The sequence below is a fragment of the Corvus cornix genome, chromosome 1 (genome assembly GCF_000738735.6).
Source record: "Corvus cornix cornix isolate S_Up_H32 chromosome 1, ASM73873v5, whole genome shotgun sequence".
NCBI classification, from domain to species: domain Eukaryota; kingdom Metazoa; phylum Chordata; class Aves; order Passeriformes; family Corvidae; genus Corvus; species Corvus cornix.
The window spans coordinates 50,664,565-50,677,212 of NC_046332.1; the positions used below are offsets into that span (position 1 = coordinate 50,664,565).

General features: G+C 39.5%; 1 protein-coding gene across 7 annotated transcripts in view; it reads left to right on the plus strand.

Moving 5' to 3' along the window:
* The window catches only part of NBEA (neurobeachin), a 467,670-nt gene extending 465,583 nt beyond the window's left edge, over nucleotides 1-2,087 (plus strand). For all 7 annotated transcript variants that reach the window (XM_039566467.1, XM_039566482.1, XM_039566485.1 and 4 more), the window contains one exon: nucleotides 294-2,087. In XM_039566467.1, the coding sequence (XP_039422401.1) occupies nucleotides 294-384 (91 nt within the window). In that variant the 3' untranslated portion in view covers nucleotides 385-2,087. The remainder of the gene's footprint in view (nucleotides 1-293) is intronic.
* The last annotated feature ends 10,561 nt before the right edge of the window (nucleotides 2,088-12,648 follow it).

A 12,648-nucleotide genomic window follows, 5' to 3' on the forward strand; every position in this document is an offset into this window, starting at 1 on the left:
TTGAAGTCAGTAAGCCAGACACTCAACTAGCAATATGTGACTGAAATTGCATTAACTTAAGAACATAGGAATAGTCAGATTGGCTCAGAGTGCAGTAGTGGCTGTTAACCAATGCTTTAAAAACAATTGCAAAAGTTTGTGATACATTTCAGATTGTTAAACATGTAGAGTTTGAGAACTGCAGACAGTGTTGCAAAAAGGGCCTTGTTCTTTTAGCTTTTTCTGTTTATGACAAACCATAGCTCAAGATGGCAAAAGAGAATTAACATCAGCATCTTTGATATCTTTTTCAGAACTCTGATTACTGGCATGGCTTCTGGCAGCATCGTAGCTTTTAATATAGATTTTAACCGGTGGCATTATGAACATCAGAACAGATACTGAAGTGCAGTGAAGAACTGAAAGCCCAGGTAAAGCTGAGAGCACAAGGGCTGCAAAGAAAGGTGTAGTCTCTGGTGGAAAACCACGTCTGCATTGACCTCCGTTGTACATTCCATTACACCCAGCAATAGCTGTACATTGTAGTCAGCAACCATTTTACTTTGTGTGTTTTTTCACAACTGAACACCAGCTGCTGAAAAGCAAGCTTGTATCATGTAAATTATATGAATTAGGAAATGTTTTGGTAATTATTTCATATATCTTTGTTTATTGAGAAAAGATAGTAGGATGCGCCACAAGAGACTTTTGAAAATTCTGGGAAACCTTGTGTCCAGTTATTTCAATGTTTAGGCTTTGAACCTAACATGCATCCCATCTCCAGCCTCTTTTCAAGCTGAGATTAAAAAAATATGTTTGATACTTTGTACATCAGATGCACATCTTAACTTTAAAGGGATACTTTTGTAAAAGTAAAACCTTGTATAAAGAACAAAACTGTTTCTTAATTTTATTGTGGAGTTACAACTTGCATGTACTTTAAACCTGATGTCTTGAAGGAACAGGTGCATTCACACAAATCAGACTGGAGATCTGCCTAAGGGTACAGCTTGTGTTAAAGGGTTGAATTTGGGAGCAAACAGTAATTCTGACATTTCCACCAACACATTTTTCACTTTTTGAATCTAAAGTTTACCCCTCTTAAGTGGAGTTCTGCTCACAAAGCATTTGGATAAAAAGCCATCATTTGCCATATTTATACTTTATACAATAGAAATTAGTTTCCTCCCTTTTAAATTCAAAGACTAGACAGAAAGGGAGCAAAGAGGGAAGTTCAGTTTAATGCTTTGTTATGCTTAATGATTCCCAATACAGACAAAGTGCTATACTTCTGGATTATTAACATTTGGCATATAAATCATGGGCAAGAGAGCTCCCACTGGTTTTTTTTCCCCCCTTATTTTTAATCTGAGGAGCTTGGTTTATTTGACAGCCTTAGCTTCATTTTAAAGGTGACTGAGGTTGTTCTTTTCAGTTCTTCTGAAAATCTCACCTGAAGCCACTCAGACTAAGGCACTTCGTCTTTTACAATACCGTAATGATAATAATATCAGAATAATTTTCTGCACATTTTACTGATCAAATTACACAGCCAGGGGTATATACACTTTAATTCATGTTTCTTCTTTGTATATTTGGTGACTGTATTGTCATAGATGTACATATTGTGTCGGTAGGGCTATGAGGCATGTAACAGGAATGTAATTTTCTCAGAATTTACACTCACTTGCAGTCATTTATTTAAAAAGATAATGGATTCTTTGTATTGGCACTTTGCACCAGGAACATATCATTATTTATTGATGTGATTACTTATTTGTTATCCACCTTGTATTAGTAAGTTTAGCCCTGAATTTCCTTCTCCATTGTTGTTTGTATTTATAAGATTCGGAAATCATGGGGATCAACCTAATGATTAAGTTATTCATCACCTGTCTGTAAGCAATATCTTGAGTTCGTAGCTTAGAATTGGGAGACTATTGAACATCTGGAAGACAAGTTCATTTCATCTTGAGATCATGGTGAAATATTTTGGATATATAAATTCCTTAAGCTATTGTAACCATGTTTTATTGCAAAGATGTAAAATATGCCAGATGTGTGTGAGTTGGAAATCAAAAAGAAAAATAAAATATGCAAAGAATTCAGTGATTGTTTTTCATTCCAATGAAATTTTTTTAGAGCATTCACATCATTATGAACAAACAATTATTTTTGAGAAATTCTTACTTATGTGCTAAAATGTATGCATATCTGGGTGGTTGTATTTCCTGGGGTCTCAGGAAAAAAACCCACAGTTTACAGAGTGAGTTTTGCAACTCTTTTGATTGTCATGAAGGGAAGCTACTAAAGTTACTTTGTTAACAGAAATAAAAAAGAACAAGAAAAATCAAAGCCTTTAAGGGATATTTAGGATCCTTGTGAGCAGAAAATAATCTTATGTAATAGACCTCAGAGAGCAAAGATCTGATGAGAGAAATTTTGGATATCTCTCAGTATGAATAAATTTAATCTTATTTTGGGCATTGGAAGTTAGATATCTACACTACCTGCATAGCCTAACAGAACAGGTAGGATAAGTTACCTTTTGGAAATGCTGAGGACCCTACAAAGATTACAGCAAGTGGAGACATATGTATATCTAAATGTCATATGTCTAATTTAAGGTAGCAGTGGTAAGCAAAATACTTTCTTAATAATTAGAAAACTCCTGGAAGTTTTCTTGTTCTTGATAGCAGAATAGAAACCAACATTTCAATTTGTTGCCCTACTCATTTCCTTTAAATTTAGAAGGATTGTTCTTTAAATAATTATCAAAATGAACCAAAGCCAATATTTGAGAACCTTATTAGAATACAGTATACATTTTACCAGATATCTATTAATATCAATCAGGTTTTGAATTTATAACAACCGAACTTGATTGTTCTGAAGCTGTAGGAGATATGGGGAGAGGAGAGGACTGCTACGTAAATAGTGTCGTGAAATAGTTTATTGGTATGTCATAACCTCCATTCCATCATGATACAAATGTCACCCCTAATTTCATATTTTATTCAACAAATTGATTTAAAAATGCACCATTGCAATTAAACAAGAAATGGATATAGCTATTATTTTAATTAATACTGTTGTTTTCATTAAGTCTCTCAGCATGATGTTAAATACAATCTAGTCACAAATTAGAAGCTTTTGTACCCATGCAAACCTTTACATGAAAAATTTGCCATGGATTGCAAGAATAAAAAAACTCCCACTGTATTACATTCATAGGTAGGGGTACCCAAACATGTCAGACTCATAAAAAATCCAATAATAATAGTAATTTAATATTTAAATTTAACTACTACTACTACTACTACTACTACTAATTGTGCCAAGACATTTAAATTCCTTTGCTTTATTTGTTGATTTGTGTTAATTACATTAGTATACACCCACCTATTTCAGGGCCTCTTATAGTAAACAGACAATATAAGCAGACCTACAGTTTATGTCACAAGTCTTTTCCAAAGCTTCAGCTGCCTGTTTCTGTCATACAGTAAATCTTGCCTTTTTTCTCTCTAGAAATTAGAGCTACTGATCCCAGGGAGTCTCTGAGAGCTGCTTGTGGAACATGAAGCAGCTTTGGCCAAACCAGTTAAATGCAACGAATATCTCAGCTAAGGGAGATGCAGCTTTAAGGATACAACTGTGCGATTAAAATATGCCTATGATATAAAAAATGCACAGTTATTGGCTGCTTTTCTGCCAGTTCATCCTCGGTTAAGCACTGGACTACAAGTCATTGCCTTCCAGGAGAAATAATGCAACAGCTATGAGGCGTATTCCTCATCCAGATCCTACCACTGTTGAGGAGAATGCTGCTTTCTCTACATGAGCAATAATAAAATAAAGGCTTCTGCATATTTACCCCAAGGAAAGACTAGTTTACTTTCCAATTTACTGTGAAAGCTTTGGATAAATAATGATTATGTTGATAGAGAATCTTGCAGGTTGTGCTTGTAGAGCTAAAAGTGCTGCCTGTGAGCAGCAGTTGTGGAGAATGCTTTTTATAATCCAGTGCATCAACCCTGCTGACAAGCAAGCAGGATGAAGCAAGCCTCATGCTCCCAGAGATAAAAGCATTTGAAGCAGACACAAGGAGCGAAGGGCTGACTTATGACAACAGCAAGAGAACCACCTCCTGATACAAGATGTTTAGTACATATGAATATTTCTTTTGGATACTTAAAGATGGAGTTTGTGCTTACAATTTTACAGGGCTTGACTGTGGGCTGGTTTTATTTAGGCTTTGGCGTGTGTGTGTGTGCCTGTGTGTTACTTGCAAACTCTAAAAATGCATGGACTAAAGCAGGTATTTAAAGAAGGAAAAAAGTATGAAAATTTATGTGTCTATGCAATACAGTACAGTTTATAGACTCCCTAGCCTAGTGATTAATTTTGCAACGTCTACAGTTAAGTTTCAATATCTGAAACCAACAAGAAAAACAAGTCTGGTGATTGCTTTCTTATAAAGTTTATAAGCTGTGGCTATATAATTAGTTTACATAAAGATTTACATTGATGAAAGTCTGCCAAATAGCTGACTTGGTCTATGGGTTGCTCCGTGGTGAACAACCACATTTTGGACACTGGAAACCACTACGTTTTGAGATAATGACGTGGAAGTGACTCTTAATTCTTCATCAAAAGTATTCAATGTTAGTTGGATGTCTTTCATGAAATCACATTTGAAAACTCATCAAAACTATCAAGTCTATTTGTCTTTAAGAAATTATTGTGATAGCAAATAATCTCATTATTTTAATTAATCCATAAATTACTTATAAACTAGTATTTTCCGTAGGATACTGTCACAATGAAGCCTGTCATAGTTAGATTCATTTTTCCTTTTACTATATTGGCAAGAATTTTGTGGGTTTAATCAGTTTATAAAAAAAAAAAGGCAAAAATACCTCATCCATACCCTTTAAACTCTTTGAGGTAAATTACAGAATACACTGCCTTGAGACATCTTATGTTAGCAGAAAATTTAAACTCAAGCACACAGAAATTAAGTACCCCCTATTATTTAATTTATAATTTTCATGGAGGTATAGGTGGCAACATATAGCATTTTTAATAGGAACTTCTAGAATACTATAGTTCCACCTTTAAAGTCCCTGTCTCGGTTTTGGAGACCAAAACTTCAGGAGGAAACACTCCAGAGTGAAGGAAGGACCCTTTTCCTCCACCAATAAGACAAGTGGGTCACAGCAAGTGGAAGTGGAAAAAAACAAACTGTTAATTAACACACGAACAAAACAGGGTAGAACAGGATAAAAAAACCCCTCAAAATACAAAAGATTCCCGCAGAGGGAACAGACACCTGGGCTCGGACCAGCTGGGGCCACCCCGCGGGCCGCTGGGGCTGCCCCTGCAGGCTCCCTGGACCGGCAAGGAGGGAAGGGAGGCAGTGAGGCAAGGGGAAGGAAAGGGAAAAAAGAACAAGAGAAAATTCAACAGAACCTTTTCCCTAGCTGGAACACAAAAGAAAACCCAGAAAACAGCACAGTGCTCCCAGCTCACTCCCTCCCGAGCCCTGCCCAGACCCTGGAGCCCTTGGGCTGAACCGTTCAATGCCCCCTCGGGTCCGTGGCTCCGGCCCCACCCCCGGGTCCATCCTAAAGGCACAGCGTCCTTGGGCATTGAGCGGATGGTTGAGGAATAAAGCGGCTTCATAACATCACCCCAGGACAGTCCCTCAGATAACTTATTTGCCTTGTGCAACATCCCAGGCTAGAGGAATTTCTACAAGATGTCCTCAGCTCATTTCAGAGGACCAAAATGCCACCAAGCAATGGCCAGAACAGACTCAGTTTGTCCTAGAGTTGAACCACTTATGTCTTTCTCTGGTGTGGATAATTTGCCAGTGGATGGGTCTCAGCTTGACTGATTAGAGAAATTGTTTTTCTATATCAGGTGGGCTGGAATTCCAGAAAACATTGACAAATATGTTACAAGGACTGATCCCAAACATGCTCAGTCTCCAGGTCAAAATGAGGAGGATTCCCCTTGCTGTCTCAGCCTCCACACCCCAAGTGTCAGGTCAAACCACATTCCACACCCCCAGCAGCGGCAGTGCCACCAGGCCAGGAGAGGTGCTGGGTTACACCTGTGCTCCCCCAGGCCGCAGGGGAGGCTGGAGGCCACAGAGGTGTAATCCTGGTGAGGTGGCTGGGCTGGGCTGGGCTGGTGTTGCTGTCTGGAGTCATTACACAATTCTCTTGCTGATGTGTGAGAGGCACCAGCTGCTCCCTGCTGAGGTGTGGCACCCATGGCCTGTGTGCACAGCGGCTGAGGCAAGAGGGTCTTGAGTAAAATCGCATCACTTTACTGATACCCTCTCTGCTCCTTCAGTTTTATCTGCTTATTAATCCCATACACATCAAGCCAATAGCATGAGAAAGTAGGGGAAGAGGAGCCCAGACTTCAAACCCCCCCTCTGAGGGAGCCATGTTCTCACCCCAGGTGGGAAGAGAACAGCAATTTTGAGCATATGATGGCAAAATTTCATATTAAAAACGGTGTTCCTTGTGCACAGGACACTTCCTGGAGCTGCCAGGGGCAGGAAAGGGACAACACCTACAGTCCACCTAAACTTTCATTTGCAGATGGACCTTGTTGGACTAAGGCAGTTATGCATGTTATGGTACAGACTGGCATTTCAAAAAAATATTGCAGCAAATGATACAAAACAACTTCCATGGATTTACAGGCAGGTAGCTAGCCTGGCTCTTTAATAAGACTCACAGGAAGGTACATAGTGGTTGACTGGAAAATCTATTATTGGGGAGAAAACCATGAAGATATAAAAGGCAATCATATAAATGTCACAACAGATGAATATACAGCAACATTTTAGACATAAGAATTTTCATTCCAAAAAAAGAATATCTCTTCCAGTTTAATGAGTATCCTAAGTGCCAGTGATGATGTATACTGACTGCAGACCTTTTGCATATGTTCTGGGATTGTCCAGCAACACACAATTGGCAACAGAAGATAATTAGCAAATGTCTACAATCCTTTTGCAGCCTAAAATAACTCATTTGCAAGACTGTTTTATGAGGCACTATGGTTGCTCTTGTCTAATTCCCTCTTCTCAGTGAACTTTAGAATATGTCACCTTAAAATTTTCAGTCTAATATTGATCTCAATGCCTTTTGACACTTGGAGGGAAGAGATTTTACAAAAAACTTGGATTTTGGAATGCATCTCATACAATCTTAAATAATGAGTTCAACATAATGTGGTGATAAGTGTAATAAGCATTATTTTCTGTGATAAAGTGGATCTTCTCTAAGCACGGAAAAACATTGTAATAGAAAAGGTAATTTTTACATGTAAAGTCATTTCTGAGAAGGCTCTGGAAGTTCAGGGGGATTTTATAGAAATACCTACTCTTTATGTACAGACAAGAGCTAAAAAAGGTTTAGAGCAACAACAGAAAAAGACCCATGTTTCATTAGCAGTTATTTTTTACCATCTACTAATTATCCATTGGTGTGCTATTGAGGATTCTGCAATCACTTAGGTCTAAGTTGGTACGTGCAAACCATATCTAAATGTGCAAAGTACATCAAACACAGGATCCTCATTGTTCTGTATTCTCCAACAGTATTCAAGCAATGACAACAGCCAATTTTAGCTCAAAACCACATTTTTGCTGAAACAGCTTTTCACCTCAAGCTCACTTGAAATTCTACGTTTCTTTCTATTTGCACATTTTGTGCAATCTCATTTTTATAATATATCTATTATATAATTCAGCAAAACAGAAGCAAATAAGCTATACTATATCCTAGTGTCATTATTGTTCAAAATATCTCTTACTAGAGAGACTATATCTAATTGTACTATTAGGTGAAACCCAAACTTCAGAAACAAAAATAAAACCACATAAAATTATTTCTCTGTTTGAGTAAATTGTCTAGATTTGGCAAGCCACATGTACTAATACTTCAGTTCATGGCCTCTATTTTTGTTAGTCATACATCCACAGCTGCAAAGATGTGCTTCATATAAAAATTTCTATTAAACAGGTAAGTTTATATGGCATGAATATAAGCCACTTTTTTTAGCCAAGTTCATTCAAATGTTGTAAGATCAGTAGACCTACCTTCATGACTGGCAGATGCCTAGAAAAACCCTGTGCAATCTTACTGATTCTCTCATAGAAGTGCAGGGGTCATCAAATACTGCAAAATTTTCATGAGGCTTTTTTTTTAGGATTCTTTAAGATTATTTTCAGGGCGATGGTGATGGACTGGAAAGTTAAGAGGAGCAACGTAGTCAGCAAACTAGGACTGTCAGGCAGATAGTTTATATACCTCTGATTTTCAAAAGACTCTTCCTGGTAATGCTAAACATGCCAACAGGGCTTGAGCTGAGCAGCAAGTAGGTCATATGAGATAGAAAACAAATATGCAGAACTGCAAGCACACAGTGAGGTGCTTCAACAATCCTATTTTCTCATGAGATAATAAGAATGCACAACTGTAGTGGTTCGGTTCAAAATATCCATTATTTACTTATTTTGCTTCTGTGAGATAAGAATTAGGAGAAAGCAAAACAGGCACAAAACTTAAAAGAATATAAAGAAGCTTATTAACAGACCTAAAAGAAAGAAAAAAAAAAAATCAGACTAAACCTTCAGAACACTTTCCTCCCCCCACCTTTCTCCCTTCCCCCACTGACAACGTAAAAAGACAACCCTTGAGATTTTCAATCTGTTTACCACCTCTAAAACAATCTTTTTCAGTTCACTTAGGGAGTCTCTCCTGCTCATGCTATAGAGACATCTCCACAAGAAACAGTTCTCTCATGGCTTCAATGCCACAGTGAGACAGCTGCCTGGGCTGGTTCTCTGCTCTCATGTGAAAATCCCTTCCCCTGACTTACGGCTTTCCCCACAACTGTTTTCGAGGGTCCAATCTTGAGCTAATGGGGTACGATTTTAAGGATGAGCTGTTCAGAAACAAAGGTTCTCTTTACCTATCTCTGGGAGCATCTTCATCTCTAAGAATAGAGGTCTCCTCCTTCGCTGGGAGCAAGGGTACTCATCAAATTACAGCTACTGTCATTTGCTTATTTCAGCACAAGTACTTTTGCTCACAATTACAGTTTGAATGCTCCAATCCCCCATGCTTTCGCGAAATTACAACATCACCATAGCTTTACAACAGAATTCCAGCTTCTAGGTTTGAAGCATCTCCTCTTTCTCCTCCCTCAGGGTTTCAGCTCTTCCTGCTTCACTGACTTTGGTGTCTTTATGGTGTTTTCTTCATGTGCTTTCACCTTCCCTCTTCCTCTGACTTGGGAGAGGATTAATGTCTGCAGGCTTCATCTGTTCTGGAGGAAACTTACAGCACTAAAAAAGGGTTAATCTCACCCGAGCCGTGCAGCTAGAGTTCGCTTATCGCTGTTGGTCACATGATCTTTGCCGGGCAGCGGAGCAGCCTCAGATGAATCTTCGGCCGCACTGGAGGTGGGGGAGGGTGGGGAGCCAGGCCTCACCGCCTGCACGGAGCAGGCTTGTGGGGGAGGGGCCACCGATGGAACAGGGCCGCACCACGGCCAACCCGGCTGGGCCAAGCAAGGCCCGGCCCGGCCCTGCTGGGCCACCTGCCCGCCCCCCCCCCCCCCCCCCCCAGTTACCTGTCTGAAAGCTGGAAGACAAGAGAGCTTTCCCAGGCTCTGTTCGTTCTTAAATGTGGATCACAGAGGTGTGTCAAGCTTCTTAAGTGGCTTAAAAAGTTGCCAATATTCAGACTAGTCAGTTGATAGGTTCTGTTAGGTCACAGAGGAAGCTGTAAGCACCTCCTTGCAAGAGAATCACTTCCATGGCTGATGGAGCCTTCTTTACTAAAAAACCAAGCTATGCTAAACCATGACAACAACTCATGCCTTGGCATGGCTTTCCAACACTTTGATGAAAGCACCATATTGTCCTCTTTTCAAAGGAAAGGCATTAAACTGGCCTGAAGAAATCATACAAATCACTGCTGCTCAACATGCTGTTCCCTGAAGCAGGAATATCCAGATAAAAAAAATTGGGAGCAGCACCACCATCATCTGAGTAACACAAGTGCCCCCAGCTTCCTAACAAGTAAAGCCATGTTGCTGACAAGCACCCTATTAGCTCTGTCTTTCAAAGCCTTATCTAGGGAGACTGCTGTGAAATCAGGGAAGAAAATAAGAATTCAGCTGTCATAACACCCTGAGTGAATCACCTGACTGAACTCTCTATCTTCCAAAACCAGTCACTGTAACACTGAAGTGGATCTGGAGAGCCCACCTTCATGCCGGTTCCAGCTGATAAGTAGAAAGTGACACTTAGTAATGTTAGGCTAAATGCTTCTCAGAAAGCCCATATCTGAATTAAAGCAAGACCAGATGCATTCCTTGATTTCACAAACAAGTTCACTTTTCCTTATCTATCCACTACACTAAAAATCAATGTGTAACTGAGAATGCGAAGGCTAAGGGGACTCAAGACACTTATTACACAAGACACTTAAGCTCAGTGCTATTTACTGTAGAAAATTACACTTGTTTACAAGAGAGTTGTACAAAAATGCTTCTTGAAAATTTTAAATTGTTTCATATGTTTCAAAAAATTATTTTCACACAGATCAAAAGAAGACTGACAGGTATTTAGATACACAAGAGAGATATTTTGAATTGACTTTACCACAACTAAATCTAGTTTACAGCACTACACTGGCTTACAGGCCTGGTTAAATTCCAGAGGAACACACTTCATGGCAACATTTATTTGTATATCACACTTGACACTTAATTTATCATAGTTTTCTCTGTGTCTTCCAGCAGAGAAGACAACTAGGCTGAAGTCTGAATTCCTAATAAAAGTCTGGTGTGACCCCCTGAATTAAATCATATAATCATTAGCATTTGAAGTGTAACATCTTGTAAAAACACCTCCTGAAGACTGAAACTCAAAGCTTGCTGATTCCTGTCTCGTGTGTCTCCAAATGAACTGATTCATGTTGGGGTGAGTTTGTGTCTTTGAGCTGTTTACCAATACACAGGTGTATTTCAAGTCCTTTGGTTGAGACATGCTCTGCATGGAATGCACCCACTAAACCCAGGATATGTTTCACCCAGTGCTTCAGTTGTGCAAGATCAGATATCCAAATCAGTACAGGCCACCCCAGGGTACTCTTATTGCAAATGGAAATATGTAAACAGGCACTTGTGGAGAGGGAGCCATTTGAACTATTGAGATACCTGACTTACGTGTCTAAATGCCAATTGAGAGAAATCTTTCTGTGGTAATACATACTTACTTCTCTCCACCTGTAGCAAATACAGCCTGGGGTGACTGGCTCAGAAGTAAATACCTCATATCTATTGAAGTTAAGGCATTATGAACCAGTGTTCATCCGGTCCATCCTTTCCATTTGATCCTGACAAATTTGGACTCTCCCTGCCCTGAAGGTATGGCTTCTTCTCCCACCTGTCAGGTAAAGTGAATCAGGAAGTAGAGAGAGATACCCTCTCCCCATTTTTTTGTACCCCACTGTCTTCATTCTTGACTAGATGAGTTCTTTGGATGTATTAAAGCTTAGTCACACTGTCCAACCATCACCTTTCAGAGCTGTGTTACAAGTATCCCCAGAATAATGTTGAAGGGGATAATGTGTAGAAAGGGGGAAGTGGAAGAGAGAAGGAATACAAAGGACCTCAAGAGTGGAAGGAGCTATAAAACCTGGCATGTCCTGCTGAGAATGGACTGTACCTGGGGAGCACAACCTGAGGCACTGGTTGTGTACAAAGAAATATATCCAGGAAGCATTTACTGCAAGTCAGGTAAATACAAGGAGAGGGGGTTTTCCGGTTGGATCTTGGTGACAGTAGTTTCAGCATGATTTTCTGTCTCCTGTATTCCTAAAGGCCCATAACTGTGGTTTCTGTTTGTATGTTGTAAATGAATAAATGGATTTGCATTTTACTGTATCCTGATTTGAATCAAAGGTGATTTCATACAACCTGCCTACAACAAAAGAATTCCGTACATGTCATACAGCAAATTCAAACCACAAGATGAGGGCTACAGAATAAGTGCTAAATTCACCAAAACCCTGTTGAAGATATTCAAAGAGTTCAGCAGTCCTCTGTAAAAGGTGAGCAAGTGAAAATAAAGTCTGGAGATCAGGTGAAGAACTGGCTCCTAGATACCAGTAATAGTCAGAAAAATTCCCTGCTGTTTGATGACCATGCTTGGACCCAGAGATGTGTCCTGAGCTTGTGCAATTTCTGAGAATTCAAAAACTAAATTAAGGTCTTAACACTTTGGGGAGTACAGTGTCCACAGCAGAGGTTTGCAGCCACAGCTGTGATCTGGGCAGAGGAAGGGAAAAGTGGACAGGAGAGAAGCCTTGGCATGTTCCAGCAGGTCTCCAGGTCTCCAACCTAGCAGGTCTCCAATCTAAGGACAGGAGGGTTATCAAAGGACAAAAATGAAAATACAGCATCATGCCCTAATGAGAAGTCTGTAAATACCATATATTTTCTGTATTTTGTATCTGCCTTTTAAGCTAAATTGGCTAATGAAGCATACAGCTCTAACAGTATCCCATTTTCTGTTCCTGAGCTATGGAGCACAGATGCAGCAAAGAGTTAGGGAGAAAGCAGAATTAA